This window comes from Telmatherina bonti (assembly GCF_933228915.1).
Source record: "Telmatherina bonti genome assembly, chromosome: 10".
Lineage (NCBI taxonomy): Eukaryota > Metazoa > Chordata > Actinopteri > Atheriniformes > Telmatherinidae > Telmatherina > Telmatherina bonti.
Window position 1 is genome coordinate 13,630,019 of NC_136628.1, and position 19,475 is coordinate 13,649,493.

At 42.7% G+C, this 19,475-nt stretch overlaps 1 protein-coding gene across 1 annotated transcript in view; it reads right to left on the reverse strand.

The window, feature by feature from the left end:
• Positions 1–19,475, reverse strand: part of jade2 (jade family PHD finger 2) — a 226,000-nt gene that overhangs the window by 56,452 nt on the left and 150,073 nt on the right. The window contains exons 9-10 of the mRNA XM_079247914.1: positions 15,271–15,750; positions 12,781–12,945 (exon numbers count right to left, since the gene is read on the reverse strand). Coding sequence (XP_079104040.1) covers positions 12,781–12,945; positions 15,271–15,750 — 645 coding nt within the window. The remainder of the gene's footprint in view (positions 1–12,780; positions 12,946–15,270; positions 15,751–19,475) is intronic.

Sequence of the window (19,475 nt, forward strand, 5' to 3'; positions counted from 1 at the left end):
GACCTTGGGGGCGGTGCTTGACGTCCAATCCAGTGAAGAGAGATTTTACGGTTCAGCTGTGGCTGTGTGTTAGCTGAGACCGTTTCAGAGACCCTACTGTAAAATATTAAAAACCTGGGTCAACTGGGGGGCCCTTATATCTCTCCCATTACTTATTGATGCCTCCCTGTCTGTATGTAACTCAGCTAGTTATCCTGTGTGATGTGTGTGTGCTAAGACGGTTAATGTGAGCAAACGTTTGCAAGTGAGAAAAAGTAAAATGTTTCCGTCTGCAAACAAACTGGAAACTCTGGAAACAGTCACCTGAATGTGTATTAGACATAACACACCACAGTTACTTGCAGTGGAACTTCAGTGCATAGAGATATTAATAATTATGTGTGCATTTAATATCATGCATATTAATGTTTGCATGCATGAATAGTATGTGTATGAATGACATATAGTATATGAATGAACCATCTGTGTCAAACATGTGTAGGTGCAAGTATGCATTTGATCCTGCATGTGTGAGGGCACGTGTGCTGTGTAAGTGTGTTGCTGCCATGTTACTCCTATTGTTTTCTCAAAGTGATGTGAATTCAAGGTTTAACTCTCCGTGAATTATTTATCTCTGCAGCAGTCTTGGCACCTGCACTGGCCAAGGGTCTGAAAATATGTCGTCCCCCCCCCCCCCAACCTGCACATACACACAGTGCAACAGCACACTAACGTGCAGAATTATACAGCCGAAGCAGCTATAAATATTTATACCTTGCCTGCCTCATATTTATTTAATCCAGCAGAGCTCATATCAGAGGGGCAGCGGGATGGTGAGGATATCCAGAGAGAGGAGGAGGTGATGGAGAGAAAGAGAGTGATGAAGGAGGAAGAAATAGACAGGAAGACAGAAGTTGTTTTCATAAATATAGATGCAGCTGGAAACAGAAAGGTTGGGTAGATAAGCGAAAATAAAACATGAGAAGGAGGCAGGCTGAGGGGAAGTGGCAACGGTGGAAAGAGGAAGTTCATTAAGAGAGCATAAAAACAAAAGGGCTGCAGAAAGAGGGATAAGTGTTGGTCGCTCAGGTGCATCGTTGTTGCTATGACTGAGCAAACTGAACGGCTGCCGCTCAGGCAAACAGCTGAAGCTGGTGCACGACAACACTTAATGTGTGATGGAAAAAAAGACCGTGCATTTTGGCCTTTGGCGTTGCTTGGAAAAGATTTACTGCTGGGCTGCAGCAACCAGGCAGGAAATGTCAAGGAAAATATCACCATGACTCCTAGAATAACATCAGTAAAAGAGACAAAGTCAGTCAGCAGATCTTTTTTTTCCCCCCAAACAATTGAAATGAATAAAGTTTCATGCAGCTTTCTAACAGTGCTGTACTCTTACATAATGCATCTTTCTGCAGTACATGAAGCAAGCAGAAGAAGGGGTGTGTGTGTGTGTGTGTTAGAAACGGCATATTTCCATCAATGTAAAAGCTCAAACTTTCAGCCAAATAGCAGTTTAGCTGCCAGAGAAATTCAAGTTCAATACTGCATTTTGCGTTTGCACTCATGTCTTAAATCCTTGCGATGCTGATCGCCTGCAAGCAGTTTGGTCAGAGCAGGGATGCTAGAAGCTGATGTAGCCTCATGCTGCTCAGCTGAGGACATGGCGAGCAGAAGAGCCCAGACTGAATGTAAAAGACTGATCTAGATCTGGGGGGGGGGGGGGGGGGGGGGAGTATACTTACATAGTATCAGACTGACATCAGACATCATGCATGGTCAGAAGACCATAAGGCATATCTTGCACAAGCTAACAACAAGTTACAAAGTCTGTTGGGGACTTCTCATCCTCAGCACAGTGAGTTGTAACAACGGCAGATTTGTGTTGCTAAAGCAGCATCTGTCTCATCTAATTCTCAGCTTAGCTCCTGTAAGTTTCCTGGTCTGAAAAACTTCACATTGCTGCAGAGGAACGGATCCTCACCCCTTCCACTGATGTGGTTTTAACCATTATTAATGAAGAACCCTATGTCATGTTACATTTCTTGTTTTTTCACCTCCTCTAACAGCAGGGATTTCCTCGTCCAGTCCAGGTCTACTAATCCTGCAGTTTTCAGATGCATCTCTTCTCTGGAACACCTGCATCAAGTGGCTGAATTCCCTCATCCGCATGTCATTCAGCTCTGCAGAAGCCTGGCAACGAGCCATTCATCTGGTTGAGGTGAGTTGGAGAAGGGTTGCATCTAAAGTACCAGATCTTGGACCAGACTTGGGCACCTCTGCTCTACAGTAGCAGCATTTCACCGCTTGACAGCAGAGGGCTCCACAAAATCACCATCAGACAGACTTAAACAACACAACCTTCACTGCCCCGGATACCAAACTGATGGCATCCACAGAGACCCCTGCAGCTGAACATCTGCTGATAATGTCCAGGTACCACACACTTCAAGAAACACATAAGTGTGCCTCTTCCACACTTGGACTGGTTCAGGCTCTATGAAGGACATTCAGATAAACAGAAAAAGAGCTCAAGCTCCAAACTGAAACGATCTTTTTCTTTCCAGAAAAGGAGTCTGAAGCTGCTGATTCAGGTCAGTGACAGGGGTCGTCCTTCTGTCCACTCAGTGGACATCAGTCATCACTGCAGTGTCTGTTTGTCCCATCAGTTCATCAGTTTCACCTAATTGAACATAAAGGCTTCCCCAGAAAAATGGCCCAAAAGGGAAGTTCTTACATTTGTCGGGTGAATTAGTCCTTTTTTTTTTCTAACCCTGTCCTGTCCAGCATCGTGACATGCATGATGGTAGTGTTAAGAGACTTTCTCATCAGTCAGGAATTTCATTTAATTATCTTATTTAATTTTTCTTTCACATTCTGGTTTAGTTTATTGAATGTAAGGTTTATTTATTGGCATCTTATTCCTTCTCTTTTTCTTTCGCTCTTTCTCTCTGTCCACATCAAGACATGGAGCAATACATGTGGGGTTTTTTTTCTTTCTTTCTTTTTTTTTTTCCTTTTACTTTAATCTTAAACATCTCTTCCCATTCAATTACAGAATTCTTCATATATTTATTTATTCGTTTATAATCATGGCATGTTTACCCTTCCATACCAGTGATCCAAGAGACATTACGGGAGTGTTGACAAGTATGTAAAGGTTTAAATAAATCTTAAATTGTTTGCTAAATCTAAGACAAAGCATTCATTTGCAATAAATATACAGAAGTTCTAGATCAAATTCTTAACCTGCACTGTTGAAGTGCATGAAGCTGGCATAATTAAGTGTTTCTGATCTCTCCTTGTACCCTGGAAGGCAGCTCTGTGACCTTGTGGCATAGCATTATCAAAGGCAAGAGCCAAAGGAGCAGCTCCCTGCGCTCTTTGACGCCTTAGGGCTGACTTACACAGTCAAGCTTGGCATGCAGCATTTTAAACAGCAGTGGATCTCAACAGGCGGTTTCTAGCAGAGTGAATGGAGCTTGAGGCTACGTGAAGGTGTAAAGCCTGTTCTTGCCTTCAGCTCACACAGAATGATGCAGCGATGCTTGTAAGCAGATCAGAGAGGGGAGGGAAAAGAGCACTTTCACATTTGCAAGGAATTTTAGTATTGATTTGAAGTTTAACCTTCTAAACTACAGACTGACCTCTGCTGTGAGATAAACTTTTTAACTTTGCCTCTTTTTGCTAAAAGATTCCCACTCATTTTAGCTCGACTCCACTTAAAACAACTCAACTTAAAATTCACCGATAAACAGCTCGTGATCACATCTCAGTCTGATTGGCAGCGATAAAGCAAGTTGCATCCTGATTTCTACAAAACCTCAAACATTTTATCCCACAAATCCGAAGCATTTCTCTGTAGCCAACACTGGAGAATCCATCAGCAAGCAGGGACATTGGCCAAAATCCTGCAGCAGAAAGGTCACAAATGTAAAGCAAATACAAGAGCAAGCTCATTTACGCAGCACTTTAACTTCTACAGCGAGAAGGGTCTCAGAAATGCGGGTCTACAAATCTGACGTGACTTCCAGATGACTCTTAAATGCACAGCAGAAGCAAGGATACCTGGTGAAACGCTTAATGTCTGTTGAACGTTACGATATAACAGTAACTGCTAACGCTACACAAACAACGTCCTTTTCTCGGACCCCTCCTGATAAGTTGAAGCGTCTTGGAAACGGCCAGCAGTCTAAGAAGGGACTGTGTGTAGTGAGCCAGTATGAGGTTTGGAGCAGATCTGCGTGTTGGGAGCCAGGTTGATGCTGATCCAACAGGGTGCGTCTGTCTGCTGCATGACTCGGTCCGTCTGGCCCACAGCAACTACCCCCCCCCCCTTCAGCTATGTGTACAGAAGTATGTGTAGCGGCAGTGCATACCTCTGTTGGTATGTATGTATGAGATTAATTACTGCCCACTGCATCTGTGCCACATGCAGCCACGTGTATACAGCCATGAAGCTGATTAAGTTGATGACTGGGTTTGAGTGTGTATGCATCTGTGTGTGTGTGTGTGTGTGTGTGTGTGTGTGTGTGGAATAGAAAAAGAGAAAGCCCTACAATAAAAGTGTGGCTCTTTCCATGCCTCTGTCCTCTCTCTGACCCTACCTAACATTGCGTAATGCTGGAGATGGTTTTATGCCAGATGAGTGGCCGGGTGGGTGTACCATCCTCAGAATGAAGGGGAGGAGGAAGGCTCTGAGGGGGTGTGAAAGGTTATGCCTACATCAATCAGATGAATGTAATGAACTGAATATGACCTGAAAAAGGTGAGCCAAATGTCCCATCTAGCAGCACCTGCTGTGTCTTAATGCGAGCTGGCTGCTAAAAAGAGAAATCCCTGCGAGGAGAGGCTGCGAGTGCGGGAACAAGTAATAACCTCATCATTTCACACGGCGTTAACAAAACCAACAAGACAAACGCATAAACATCGTTTCTCCTCCTCGTAGAAAGCTTCAGAGTCAGGACTGTGCTCAGGACGCTGTGCTTTTTAGATGTTTGATATTTTGGTACCCTGCAGCACATCAAGATGGATGAAGAATCCACCGATCAGCCAGTTAGTAAACTGGTAAAACACCAGTTATCAGAGGCAACCTGGTTTTTATTTGCCAACAACTAAAAGGTTTTGTGGACTAGCCTGTTCCAGCAGGGTGGCTGGAGGCTTAATGATCACCACAAAGAGTTTGTGGTCTTCACCAAGCCTTCAACATTTCCAGGTGCGTGGCATCTGTGTGGAGCAAACCCAACCCAGATCCATTCGTTTGAAAGGCCCGTTAAACCAAAGACTTCATGACCAAAGGTGAACGATGCTAAATCCAAAACTTAGCCTGGAACTACATGATGAACGCCGCAGCTAATTTCCCACCAATAAGGAAAACATACCAGAATAAGTAAGCTTTAGGGTGGTTAACAGCTAAAAAATGTTCATTTAACCACATCAAAACCTGTTTACTGTGATGGACTGGCTGCCTGGCCGGGGTGTACCCTGATTGCTGGGATAGACCCCCCCGCTTCTCTGCGAAGCTTAACTGGACTAAGTGGTTGAGAAAATGGCTGGACGGATGAAACTGTACAAAGTCATATCGCCTACAAATAAAGGAAAAAATATTCAGTTTCAGTTCATGTGTGTTTAAACTAAGAAGATCATGATACCATAAACAAAAATCTGTTTAAATATTCTGATGCCAGAAGCAAAGCCATAATCACTACTTCATTTTTTAGTTTTGAACTTGCGTGCTCTCTTTGGGTCAAACTACAATGCTCTTTAAAAAGAAAAATCCATCCATTTTTTCAGGAATGTGTTGTTAATATTGTAGGAAAAGAGGGAAAAAAGTTACTGAAATACGAAACAGAAGAGTAAATAGAACTCCAAACCATCAGGGTCTGTGTCGCAGCAGTTTGAGAAATTAATGACTAAATAATCGTGTTTCTTGGATGACTGCAGCACAGAGACATGCGAGTGTTTCTGTGGCTTTTATACGCGAAAGAGTTGAAGTGAATCCACAGATAAAGACTACCGAAGATAAAGACAAAAGTCTGAGCTGAGGAAGGTTTCGTCCTCTGCAGAGCTCTTCCATCCAAACCTGCGCTGACTGAACAGCGAACCGAGTCGGCTCACGTCACGCTTGTGTATACATAGATTTTCCTGTCATTCTTCACTTCAGAACTTCCTTTCTGACTTTTCAAACAGAATGGCGCACAAATGGGAGGGTTTGTGGAAAGAAAACAAACTTTGAAAGTGCAACCGGTCCTGAAGGAAAACGAGAGTTCCTCGCCCTCACTTTGGCGCACACAGTGTACCGACACAGTTTACCTGATACCTGCTGCCCCTATCTGAAGCCAAGCAACTCATGTCCAGATTCCTGCTTTTCTTTTTTCCAGATACTTTCCTCACCTCTATTCCACACATGCCGCCTCTCCTGATCACAGTAACCCCCCCTCTCTGTCTGAAGTCCCCTCTTGTGCGAGCTCAGCAATGAAAAGAGAAGGAAAAGGAAGTTATATAAAACATATGTCAGCTATTCATAATCAAAACTTTCCCTTGCTCTTCCCTCCTTAAGTAGACTGTTTCATAAGTGTACTTTTTCTGTTCTGCTCGGAGGGCCTCCTGGGTGTGGAACTGCTGACCTGCTGGGCTGAGTGTGCTGCCAAGTCTTTGCTGTGTGAGAGCGAAGGAGAGCAGAGGGCAGGACACAGACCGGCACTGTGCCATCAGACGCTCTGCCAGCCTTGGCTGCAGCAGCCGCGCACTGAAAGGGTGGGAAAAGACTGACTGCAATTGTTTCGCTCAAGTAGTTTTAAATATGAAAACATGCAAGAGGAAATGGGAAATGAAAGGACACTCTTTCACACCTGTTCCCCTCCACCTCCCCACCCGAATCAGTTCACAGGGCGAGCTGGCTTCAGCTCGCCTCCTTCCTCCTCTAGAGCCCGTTTTCATGCAGCTGTCTCCTTCCTTACATTGGATTCTGCTGATTTTTCTTGCTAAAAGCTTTGTACCTGGATTTCATCACAAACACTCCTCATAATCCCGTCTGTTCCGTCAGAAGGTTCCCACTCTGCAGCCTCAACAGTAAAAGCACACGCAGCTTCGTGTGGTTATTTAGGCTGGAGCACATTTTAAAACTTTTTTTTTTTAAAATCCAAATGGTGGCCAGCGCTTATTTTCATGATGGAATAATTTGCTGACTCGTTTCTCCGTGAATGAATTGATTGTTTGCTTTGGGAAAACTCCAAAAATAATAAATTCCTCCAAAACTGCTCTAAATGATGCTCAAAATCTCTGTTAATCTTCTGTCAATGAACCTTCAGCTTCAGCTGCACTTTTATCAACTCTTGGGCAGTTTAAGAAAACCCCAAATAGTCATTTAAAGTGTCAAACATAAATGCAGAGGAATTAAATGTAGATTTTCCTTGTAAATACAGAGAAGCGAAAGAAAAAAAGTCCCTGTGGTTTAGTTTATGTACTTTTTTTGCTCACAGATACTGACAGATACTAATACTTTAGCTCTTTACAGAAAATATTATTAGTAAAGCGTGTATTAATAACTGTATTGAAAAAGCAATTTAATAAATGAATAAAAGTCAGGAACATAAATAAAACTTGAAAGAATTTTTTTTTAAAAATTAGTAATTCAAATTATTTAAAAAAAAAACATTTGATAGGCTACGCTAATCATGTGAACACACCGACTGGCTTTACATGTAATTACATTTTCTACAACTCCCAGAAGTTAAAACAATTAGCATGTTTAGCTTTAGCTTAATGACTTCTAAGTTTTCACAAGAGTATCGAATTTGATATTTGACAGGTAGACATCGATATATCGACTCCAGACTACTGATGCATCTGTCTATCGTACAAGGTGTTAGAAAAGGCAGAAAATATTTTAATTTGGGAACAATTCCAGAGAAAATGCCTTTGCTTCATCTCATCACCGCAGCTCTCCTGGTTGGCCCACAGCTATGGGCTGGGTTTTGTTTGGAAAGGAGCACAGTCAATTACAACTCTGCATATTTTCTAGTACCTTAATCTTCCCACAAACACTCCAAACTAACTAAACAGCTCAAGTTTCTCTGCTAAAGCAAAAGTTTACGCACGTTTGATGCTTGCTTTTAGTGCTTGACACTTTTGCAGCGATGACTGCCTTGTGTTTCATTTTCCTGACCAACATGGCCGCTGCCGTTGTGCTGGACAAGTATAACGTTTTGGAAATGACCTTCTTCCACTTAACACTCTGAAATGTGCTGGCGAGAGAATATGAACTGTTTAACCATGTATATAAAGAAGCGTAATAATAGCTATAGATGTAAATCATTTGATCAGTCCCGAAGGGAGGCTTGTCCCCTTGTACGCTACAGCTGAAGACACACCTCCACTGCACCTTAAACTCACAAACCAGCTGCTGGAAATCAATGCAACATTCAACAGCTACCTTCTAATGCCCAATCACGGTGACACACATTGCTGCAACACATCGCTTGCTGATTGGATGAGTGATGGTGGGGACGGAGGGGGAGGAGAAGGGGGGTGGGGGGGGGGGACTGGGCAGCACTCAGGAGAGGAGTACAGAAATGGAGAAAGCTCACCAGTGCATTAAGGACAGCATGGTGCAATTCGTTCCATTGGCAGCACTTCAAAGAGGAAGAGGAGGGGGATAATCCATCCCAACATTAGCCCCTGGAATCTTCGAGCACCACTACAAACATGCACACACACATATTCATAGAAGAAGAAGGCTGGAGGGTACGGTCATGAGGTCTGATTAGGCTGGGGTCTGGGGATGACGGGACACAAGGACGGAGGGATTTTTCAATTTGCCAGAAAATCTGAGATGATTGGAATACTCTCCTGCACACACGTATACAATGTCATGCACACAATGAGCATCGATCGCCGTGGAAAAAAACTCACGCTTGAACTCGGAGAGGAACAGGCCAAACAAAAATATACAGCAAATTTAGCTGAAGAGCTAAATTGACCCAAAAAGGGTTAAAAATATGGGTCAGGGCTGGATAATATGGCTGATTCTTCAAGGTGGTGCAGGTTAGTCCAAAAGAGAGGCCAAAGGTCACTTCTCACAACCGTAACTCCCAAGAAGAAGATGGATGAGGAGAAAGTGAGCTTTAAAGTACATCGACAGCTCCTCACATCAGCAGCACTGAAGCGCCGGCGGTGGATCGGCCAGGACGAGACCAAGTGGAGATCAATCCTTCTCATGGATGACCTGCCAGCTGCAGACAATCAATTCTGCATCTCTGCCAGAGCTTCGGGCAAAAATGCAGTAAGTTCAGTTTAACACAACTTATATCATAATGACACAACCCCCCCAAGGGGAGCGACCAGAGCTACTAGTAGCAGACGCAGAGCAACGATTTCAACCGGTTAAGTGTCTCAATGCAACCATCAGAAACAGTGTTTCTTCTCAAGTTGATGAAAAGTTGCAGGGTGACCTCAGTCACACTGCAGATGTAAATGCAGAGAATAGATAACATATAGGCGAAAAAACATCGTCCCCTTTTTGTAAAACACACCAGAGAAATGGCTGCAAATAAAAACAATCTCTCAAAAACACTCCAAGTTAGGTTATTTTTACAATGAATAACATCCTGAGAATGAATATATATGATAATAACTGAACAGAAAGAACGTTATAAACAGAAAAACATCTATTTATTGAATGCAAAATGTCATTCTCATAATAAGGAATGCAGTACAAAGTGAGTCCAAAGCATGTTGGTCTACTGTAGAGACCACAGGCACAAGCTGATTATCTCTAATGTTTTTAATATATAAATTAATATCTCAAAATTAATATCAAGCAGTTGGATTTGTCACAATTAACATTTAACAATGCAGTTTGTAATTATTGTGTGCTGTAATCATGTCCACTTCTGCATAAAGGTCTCCATTATGGAAACAGCTGAATCTGACAAACGTCAGAACAAGTGAAATGTCTCTTGTCAACCAGCCTGACAGAAGTGACTAAATTTTCATCATTTCTTTTCCATCACATGAATCAGATGAATTTTTACATTACAAGTGGCTGCATACTGCATTAATAAGTTAAAACTAAACAAGGAAAAACACTGAAATCATCAAGCAATATTATTTCCAAAACAAATAGTCATGATGTGGCAGCCGTGCAGATAGAGTAATGTAGGCCAAAAAAACGGCAAATCCAACTAGATTTGTCCCCCTGGGGTCACTGTAGCAACGTGTAGAAAGTCTGATCAGAGGCTGATCAGTGATTTCTTTGGTTATAAATGTCTTATTTTCTGACATTGTTACTTCAATGTAAACCTTAGGTCTGGATGTCAGCCAATTAGATCTCCTTCAATTTCACACACTGGAACTTTAACATTTATTATGTCACGTTTTAATTTACGTGATCAGAGTTTGTGCATCACCAAATTCAATCTGAAACAACCAGATGAGTGTCCGGTTTGTGTAAGAGATCCATCTAAACATACATTAAAGGTTCAAAACTGAGAATATAGATAACTGGACACAAACTAAAGTATTTTTACAGTTTCTCCATGTTTGCTGACAAACTCAGCCAAAAACGACTCGGCTTGTTTACCATAAAAGCAACTGAATATTTCGTACTGACTGTTTTACCTTTTTATTGATGGAGCAAACAAAGCTATATTTAGAGACATGGAGTGGCATGGTTCATTTCACAGCACACACATCAATAACAGGGAGTCTGGAGGGAGACGAGTTATGGAGTCGATGGATACACTGACTGGTCAGGAGGTTAGCGAGGCCTACAACAATCAATAAACCGTGACCACTGGAGACCAGGCTGCTATAGCTACAGTTCAACAAATCCATAGAAACTGAACAGCTCTGTATAGCTGCACTTTTGTCATAGAAAATGCATTATGCTGGGGTTAAATTAAGCAGCTAGAGATTCTAAATAAGTACCTGTAGCATGAAGTTGTGTTTTATATCATTCATCCACCTTGAAACAGTGCAATAAGTAGCATACTCAATAATAAAAACACTAACAAAACTTTATGTGTCCACTCTCAGAACAACTTGCAGGAAGTTACAACCTGCCCAGTGGGAACGTTTTGTTTTTATTTCAAGTTGAGAGCCGAGAAATTGTTCTTTAAAGGCGAAATGAATCCTTTGGGGTGGTAAACTTTACAACTGGTCCATCCAGCTGAGACCATTACAGAAAACTCAGGAACAAATGAAGAATTGTCTCCAATTATGCCCTGCGTTTGTATTTCATCCTTTCAGCTGTCTGTGGGATTTCAGCTCAATTTGCTGATATGAAGCCACCTAATTACCTGAAGCAGTGTTTCCACTACCTTCCAAGAAGGTCAAGTTAATTGTGTTCTCTTCTTCCTGATAAATCGCACATGCTGTTACCCCCCCCCCCCCATGCAGCAAACCTAGGGGAAACACTGTGAAGGTTGTTCCACTGTGAGCCAAATTGAATCGCCCAAGTCAAGCCGAACAAAGGTAAGGCAGGCTGAAAGGATAAAACCACGTGAAGAAGATAAGATGGAGGAAATGTCACAGGAACCAGACTTTTAAAAGAAAAATATGTTTATAAAGGTTTATGTAGGTTTTTTTTTCCCCCACGGTAAAAAGCAGTGCAGACGTCCAGCTCTCCTGCCAAACCACGGCTAACCGTTCCCCACTGACCCCAGGTTGTCGAAGAGGTTTGGCGACGAGCTGTCTCTCATTCTGGTTCTGCATCGTGGCTTACAGGGTCAGGAAGAGGTTTATAGAGCAACGAATGCCAATCAGCTTTAATAGCACTGCCAACATGAGTCTGGAGAGAGGAGTGAGGTCATGGCCACAACCAATCTGAGAAATGGATACATGCTTAGCGTTGCTAGCGGGTCTCTGACATCCAGCTGGTAACCAAACTAATTCTATATTTTTATTTGGCTCAACATGCCCTGGCACCCTGCTCACACAGATATATCTCACCATGCCCGCCAGGCTGACGGGAAGCTGTTGCAGGGAAGAGACACACAACATGCCTGAATGTGAAGGCCACAACCTCCACAGCTCGGTTTTAAACAAACCTGAGGATGCCCCCACCAGTATTATGACACCCTCTCTGTCTGACCCACCCACACGCTTCAAACCAAAGCGGTGCAAAAACATCACCATGCTTCTCCCCGGGGAATACCAGGAATATGCCCAAACATTCACAGAGTCTTTCAGGAAAGAGAAAAGACTCGGCGATGCTGCAGCTCCCGCACTGTTCCCCCACAGCAGTTACGCTTCACATCCCAAGGGACCAACATGTGTTATGTGTGTTCTCTGGGTCATCTGAAACTGTATTTTCTGCTATTTTTCCCCCCTAAATCAGATGGACGAGAAGTAAAAACTTCCTGAAGACAAGCCGGTGAAAATTCCTTGAATTTTTCTGTGAAGGTTTCAGACGGCAAAACTCCTCTGTAGCTGCAAACAGAGCAAATCCAAATGAATTCCCCGTGGCAGGTGAATTTTCATTTGAATTTTCAGCACTGGGTTATCAGTCACTCATTATATCACTGAGCCATTTCATTAAGCTTTCATCCTGCGAGCTATTCAATTCTTTTAGCATTAATATTCATGGGAGTAAAAAATCTGCTTCATGATTCTGTCATTGATGTCCTTAATTAACATTCTGAACACTGTAAATGATCTCAAAGTGGATCCACAATACCGTGTCAATCAAGCACTCAGCACAAATATACACACAAAGACAACCCACACACACGTTACCTGCAATAAAACCCCAATTTAACGCTAACCTAAAGACGCAAGCACGTCCATCGTGCTACTCACCCTCTCCAAGTCCTGTCGGAGGTGTGTGAAGAGTTTGAGGCGTCTGTAGAGGACGTCCTGCTCCTGCTGCGCCAGGTTGTCCACCTCATCCCTCTTTAAAGTCACGAGAGGCTGATTAAAGTTGGCCTTCCTCTTCAACTTCCAGAACTGGTATAGAAAGTCCACCTTAAAAAAGAGGAGATTATATTGATACAAGAGTTGCCATAACAACACATTAATTAGGCCATTTATCTAAATACTCCAGGACAGATGAGTAAATTATTAACCCTTTAGACGTCTGGGTTTTTAAGGTTTTAAAGGCATACAGGGGATGATAAAATTGTTGAATATGAACCAGAGTTTATGATAGGAATAAAATTACTCATTTAATTTTATACTGTGGCACTAAAAACTGGCAGTTGCATTACTAAGAACTATGACTTCACACACACACACACACACACACACACACACACACACACACACACACACACACACACACACACACATATATATATATGTGTGTGTATATATATATATATATATATATATATATATATACATGTGTATATATATATATGTGTGTGTATATATATTTATATATGTATAGTATATACATACATATATATGCGTATAGTATAAAAAAATATATTGGTTTTTATATATATATATATATATATATATATATATATATATATAAAAACCAATATATATATATATATATATATATATATATATATATGTGTATATATATATATATATATATATATAGTTAGGTAAAACTTCAGAGCTGTCTCCTCTGTTAGGTACAGTACCAGTCAAAATTTTGGGCTCACTTTTCCCATTAAATCTAATGGAAAAGTGTGTCCAAAAGTTTTACTGGTACTGTATGTTATTATTATTGAGGGATGCACTGTGATTCCTAACAGAAGCATCACTTTTATTGTTGCTAGACGACCAGTCAACATCTTCAGGAGGCAAATTTTCCCCAGAAACAGCGATGGCTAATGACTGAGAAAGTACTTCATGAACAGTGAAAAAGTGTTGCGATATGTTCTGTTCAGCTTCTGTGTTGCATTTGCATTTTACGCTCTCTTTTTTTAAAGTGTGGAAAATACCTGGATGCGCTAGCGTAGTGGTTAGCACTATGGCCTCAAAGCAAGAAGCCGCTGGTTCAAGTCTCGGATGTAAGTCGAAAGTCAGTCAGTTACAACAACTGCTCACTAGGGGGCAATGTTTCTCAAAACGCCCACTCAACAAGTAGAAACAGCTAATCAATAGGCCAAGAGTGAAAACAACTTGTTAACTGCAAGTAAACAACAGAGAAACAATAAACAGCATCTACCTTGTTTTTCATCCGCGCACACAGAGATGACCTCACAACCCCCGAAACAGAAGTTTAGTCTAATGGCTGAATTAAGTAAGAAAAACCAGACCTGCTTCGCTTGCACTATGAACTCAAACAAATACACTCCAGCCTGGAATCCAGTCATAATAAAAGCAACACCCCTGAAAAAGTTATAATGCTGATTTAGGGTGAGACAATATCTCCAATGGGAGGCAAGTTGCTTGAGAACAGCTGGTGACTCGATTTACTCAGATTTTGAGATGCAGATGAGCACAAGAGTAATATTATCTGGAGATGATGAAAACAGGTTTCCAATAAAGGTTTGAGCATGAATGATCTGCTCCGCTGCTGACGGCGTCTCTAAAATGTGCAGTATGAAGATTGGAGCGTCAAGCTGCAGGTCAGACGATGAAGCCGATCCCGCACAGAAACAAACTGCGGTGTAAAGCTCATCTACTGCTGCATCACTGATTATTATTATTATTATTGTCTTGGCTTTGACCTCACCTCTACCCCGTCCCTCTGTCAGAAAGCTAACAGACTCTAATGACAGAATGAAGCACCAATGCTGGATCAGGCATATCATAGACCTATCCAAGGATTCAGAAACATGGCAATAAAACCCAACCAGACACTGTTGACAGCATCATAGTCCGCCATGTTCCACCGTCACGGAATTAAATCAAAGTGTCGCTCTAATCTAAGATGACCAGACAACACCTGTGAGTTATCAAAACAAATGTAATGTCCCACTTCATCCGGCTGTCACTATGGACCCTTCATTGTCCTGGTTGTGTTATTTCTCACTGGAAAACTATTTTTTGGGACTAAAAGAGAGAAAACATCCAGTTTATCTAACTCCATGTTTTTGCCTTCAGCCTTTTGTTCCTCAATAAAAAAGACCTGATTGCTCAGCTGCACGTCGTCATCAGAACTTCCTGCTTGTAAGCACAAAGACGTGTTGCTATTCCGACCTCACATCATCATCCAGCCTTTCAGCCACCTCACTTGTTGACCTTGTCTGTGCGCTTGGTAATTATGCTGTATTTAAACTTGAGTCACCATCTGCAGGGGAAAGTTATTTTCAATACAAGTGTAGGTGTAGCGCTCGCAGTCAGTGACACACGGATGGAAGAATTCCTTGTAATAACAGTTTGATGTACCTGTGAGAGGGGCAGCCCCAAGTTGTCGGCCACCTCCCTGGGGTCCACCAGTCGGTAAAACTCATCCTCCAGTTCCTGGAGCTTCTGTTTTCTCTGGCTCACCTTCTCCCTCTCCAGCTGGTCCCTTTCAGCTCGCTCCGACGCCGACACTGAAACGATGTGGGATACCGACCTCTGTTCCGCGTCGCCGCTGCCGTTCGGATCATGCAGTGGGCCCGGCCGGAGCTCAGGAGCTACCCCAGCGGTGGTCCAGTCCGGTCTGGCTGTGCCGTTGGTGGCGGCGTGGCTGCCGTTGCTCACGCCGGTCGAACCGGATGTGTTGTTAGTGGTTGTGCTGCTGTTGCTGGCGGAGCAGCTGTGCTCCAGGCAGAAGGACTTGAAACGCACCTCGTCGTTCTCGGCCAGGATGGTCTTCATCTCCAGACCATGATCGAAGGCGCATGTCACATGGAAGGCCACAATGCAGGAGGGCATGGAGCACTGGGAGGAGAGGACAGAGAACAAAAAACTGTTTTCACAGCTACCGGCTTTTAAGGGACACTTTTTGTCCATTTACTGCTCGATCAAGGTTCCAATAGCAGTGCAGCAAAGCAGAAAGATGAGCCAAGTCACAGCAAACATGGATCCCCCATCTCTGCTGATATTTTGGTAACTTGGGATGTGTTTCAGTGTGTGGGTGTGTGTGTGTTTCTCAGCACTATCCATTACAGGTCATATAAAGAGGCAACCTCCTGCCGAGTCCCCTCAGGCATGGTGTGATTTTGTCTGTGTGAGCCCTTGTGGCTATGTGCTGTTGTCACCGTGTGCACGCACACTTGTAAATGTGTGTACGGGTAAGTGTGGGTGAAGGTTGGTACTTTTACTTGTCAGAGGAGTTCAACATTCAGCAGGAGAGCTCTGCACAGTGTTTGTATGTGAGCACAGGAACAAAAACCTGCTTGTTCTGACTGAAACCACCACCTGCAAAACAAGTCAACACTAACGTTTCCATTAAGCCGCTTTCTCTCCCCAACCTCTCATTTAACACATAGAGCTTATAGGAGCAGACAGTAAAGCTTAGCCAGCGCTTATCCTCCGTTGTTGACTCTTTAAGAAGTTTGAAAAAAGTTTTAATTGGGACTTTGTATCACAGAAACAATCCAGGCCTGACAGGTTACAGACTTTCAGAGCGACTCCTGATGCGGTTCAGATGAGAATGATAAGAAGTAACCTTGCCTGCAAGGATGTAAATATTTTCTGTTTTTAGAGACTTTGGATAATCTGTGTTACAGCTTTCTGCATCACTGCCTCTCATGACCCAAGCAAATAAACTTGTTTTCAGTCAAAACACTTTTTTTTTTTTAGACTGATACAGATCAGACTGTTGCAACTTTTCTATCGGCGCTGGGTTATCAGTGGTGATGCATCTTTGCAATGTTTTCATAAAGAGCTTACAGCTGAAGCACTGAGTTTTATAACAAATCTGATTTCTTTTCTTCAACAGGGCTTCTCACAATGGATAGCTTGCTTTATTCATCTCAAGCTGAATAACAACGACGCTCTTATTTATAAGGCATTCATGGTCAACTAGGAGTCTATACTTGGGAAAAAAGTAACATGAAGTGTTTGCCTTATTTTCCAGTCATTTTCTGAACTGAATTAAGGGTCGCAGGGAAGCTGGAGCCCATCCCAGCAATCACTGGGCGAGATGTGGGGCACACCCTGGACAGGTCAACACAGGAGACAAACAACAATTTAGAGCCTCCAATCAACCTAACATACATGTCTTTGGATGGTGGGAAGCCAGAATACCCAGAGAACAGGAAAACTCCACAGAAACGCTACCGTTCGAGCCTCCCCTCCCCCCAGCTGGGGCTCGAACCAGCGGTCTTCTCGCAGTGCTAACCACTACTCCACCGTGCAGCCCTTATTTACCATAAAAAAGTATGCTGCCTGTTGTCTTCAGAGACACAGGAGTTGGTTTATATGTTAGGGAGGTGGTTTAGTGAGCAGAGCAGCAGGAGCACGACTAAAATCACATCGTGTGATTACAACGTTAAGTTAGATGAAATATTCTCCGTAATCCATGTTTGTTAAAAAGCAAATGTCAGACAGATCCTGCTGCAGCTGCTCTCACTTATTTGGTGTCAAAAGGCAAAAGGTTGAACACAGCATGGAGCCGCTGAGGAGTGTTGTTTAGTGTGAACCACGTCATTGCAAAAAGAAAACTCATCTGGCCTTCTCAAGTGCACCTGCTCTGTTCTGGCAGGCTTTCATTACTTCTGCTTTCCCAGTGCCCACACGGCGCATCTGAGCCGCTGCTTGTTTGTCCATAACAACGTGTTTGACCGCAGGAATCTCAAAAAGCACCGCGGGTTATGACTTTGTATTCTAGACATCATTTGAAATTTCAATGTCTTCCACTCTATTAGAAGATTTATATTTGCCGTTTGGTTTTCTTTTCGTTTCATTTCAGGGTCATCTGCAGCCTCGTTGCACTTCTCACAAAAATCATCTGCAGAAATGGGGTCCACTTCATCCTATTCATGAGACAGATGCTGACCAGATCCTCCTGTTTCTTCGCATATAATGTCTTTGTGAACACTAGAGAGATTATTTCTCGTCGGACACAGTCGCTGTGATCTTCTTTACCTTAAGTTATTCTTCACGCCGTCCAGCAAAACTGAGCTGCGATCTTACAGCAGATGGTTTATTAAAAACGAGACGCCTCAGAAAAGACTCAAAAACTTCTCTCTACACCTGCAGCATAGCTATTTCCTTCAACTGCCTATTGATTTATGACTTCAATACCTCATTTAGTCATTTTCAAAGATATTTGATTTTCTATACACACATAGACCTTGAAGCATATACGAAATGAAGCATCTGCTTTCCAACGAAGGCTCGGTTTCTCTGGTCAGTTTTAAGCCTCTCTTCCAAAACTGTGGTGAAAATGGTCCTCCTGGAACTCCCACATTATTATTGTTGTTTAGCAGTGGTAAATATCACTTTAATCCACAGTGTTTAAACACATATTTTCATCTTTCATCTTTTCCTTTGAGCTGCATTATTTTCACATGTAATGAAATCTTCAAACAAAGCAGGCGGCAACTTTCCCTGAAGTGTAAACATCCCATGTGCACTAAAGCCTGAACTTGGGTCTATACTAGACTATAGAAGATTAAAACAATAGTCTTCCTGTTTGAGCAGTGCTCGGCTGCACAGTGAGGGCTTGCAGCTTAAGAAACGACCCCCTGCTTGGTTTGAGTGTGATTCAGCTTGATGATTTGTTTCAGCAGAGGTGTTATTATTATTTAACCTGATGCATCTGTTGCACAGCTGCACGTATTTCAGGTGTCTGTCAAGAAGAAGAAGAGGTGCGAACCGGGAAGACGTAGCCGAGCAGCTCGCCTCATTACTGCAGCCTACTGGGCCCGGACTGACTCTCTTCAGCCTCTTACACACACACAGGCTGGACCGGTTGACCTTTTCAGAGCACCTTATTGCACTAAAGCACACTTAAAGGACTTGCCGATTAATAAAAGGGGTTATTAAATCCAAATATTTTATTCTTGACGATCATTACATGCACATAAGAGGAAATATTATTATTCAACTAAGTGGCTTCCACTATTAAAATGGTGTAAAAGGAAAGACTTTGACTTATAAATTAGTGAAGAAAACTTAAAACAACATGCGTCTTCATCTGTCCTGAACCGAAGCGTTTCTAAGACCCTTTTCTATATACATTACGGAGTAGAGAGAACTCCAGCTGCTCGTGCTGCCCTGCAGCATCAGCATCTTTACCTTGTGTTCGAGACTGCAGCTGATCAGTAAGTGTGTTTGTACAGCCGCAGGCCTCCAGCTATTGAAACACGAGAGTGAGACTCTTTCCCCACGGGTGATTCTGGCTCAAAAGCTCACAGTTAATCTACAGCATCAATACCGTCAAGATAAACACTCCCATGGCTGCATAAACAAGCATGTTTCACACGCAGTGCATCCAACATGCATGTGCACACGGCACAACGATTCACGCTCATATGCAGCACGGGGCTTTAGGAATGCTGTTCACCTTAAGGGCACTTTTCTGCATAAATAGTGCACAGGTTAACAGCTGTGAAGTGGGTTAGTGAGTATGTCTGCTGGGGTTTGTTTGTGTACGCAGCAGCATGCTAAAAGTTGTGTTTGTTTCCTGCCGAGCAGATGAAACAGACCTGTGATGA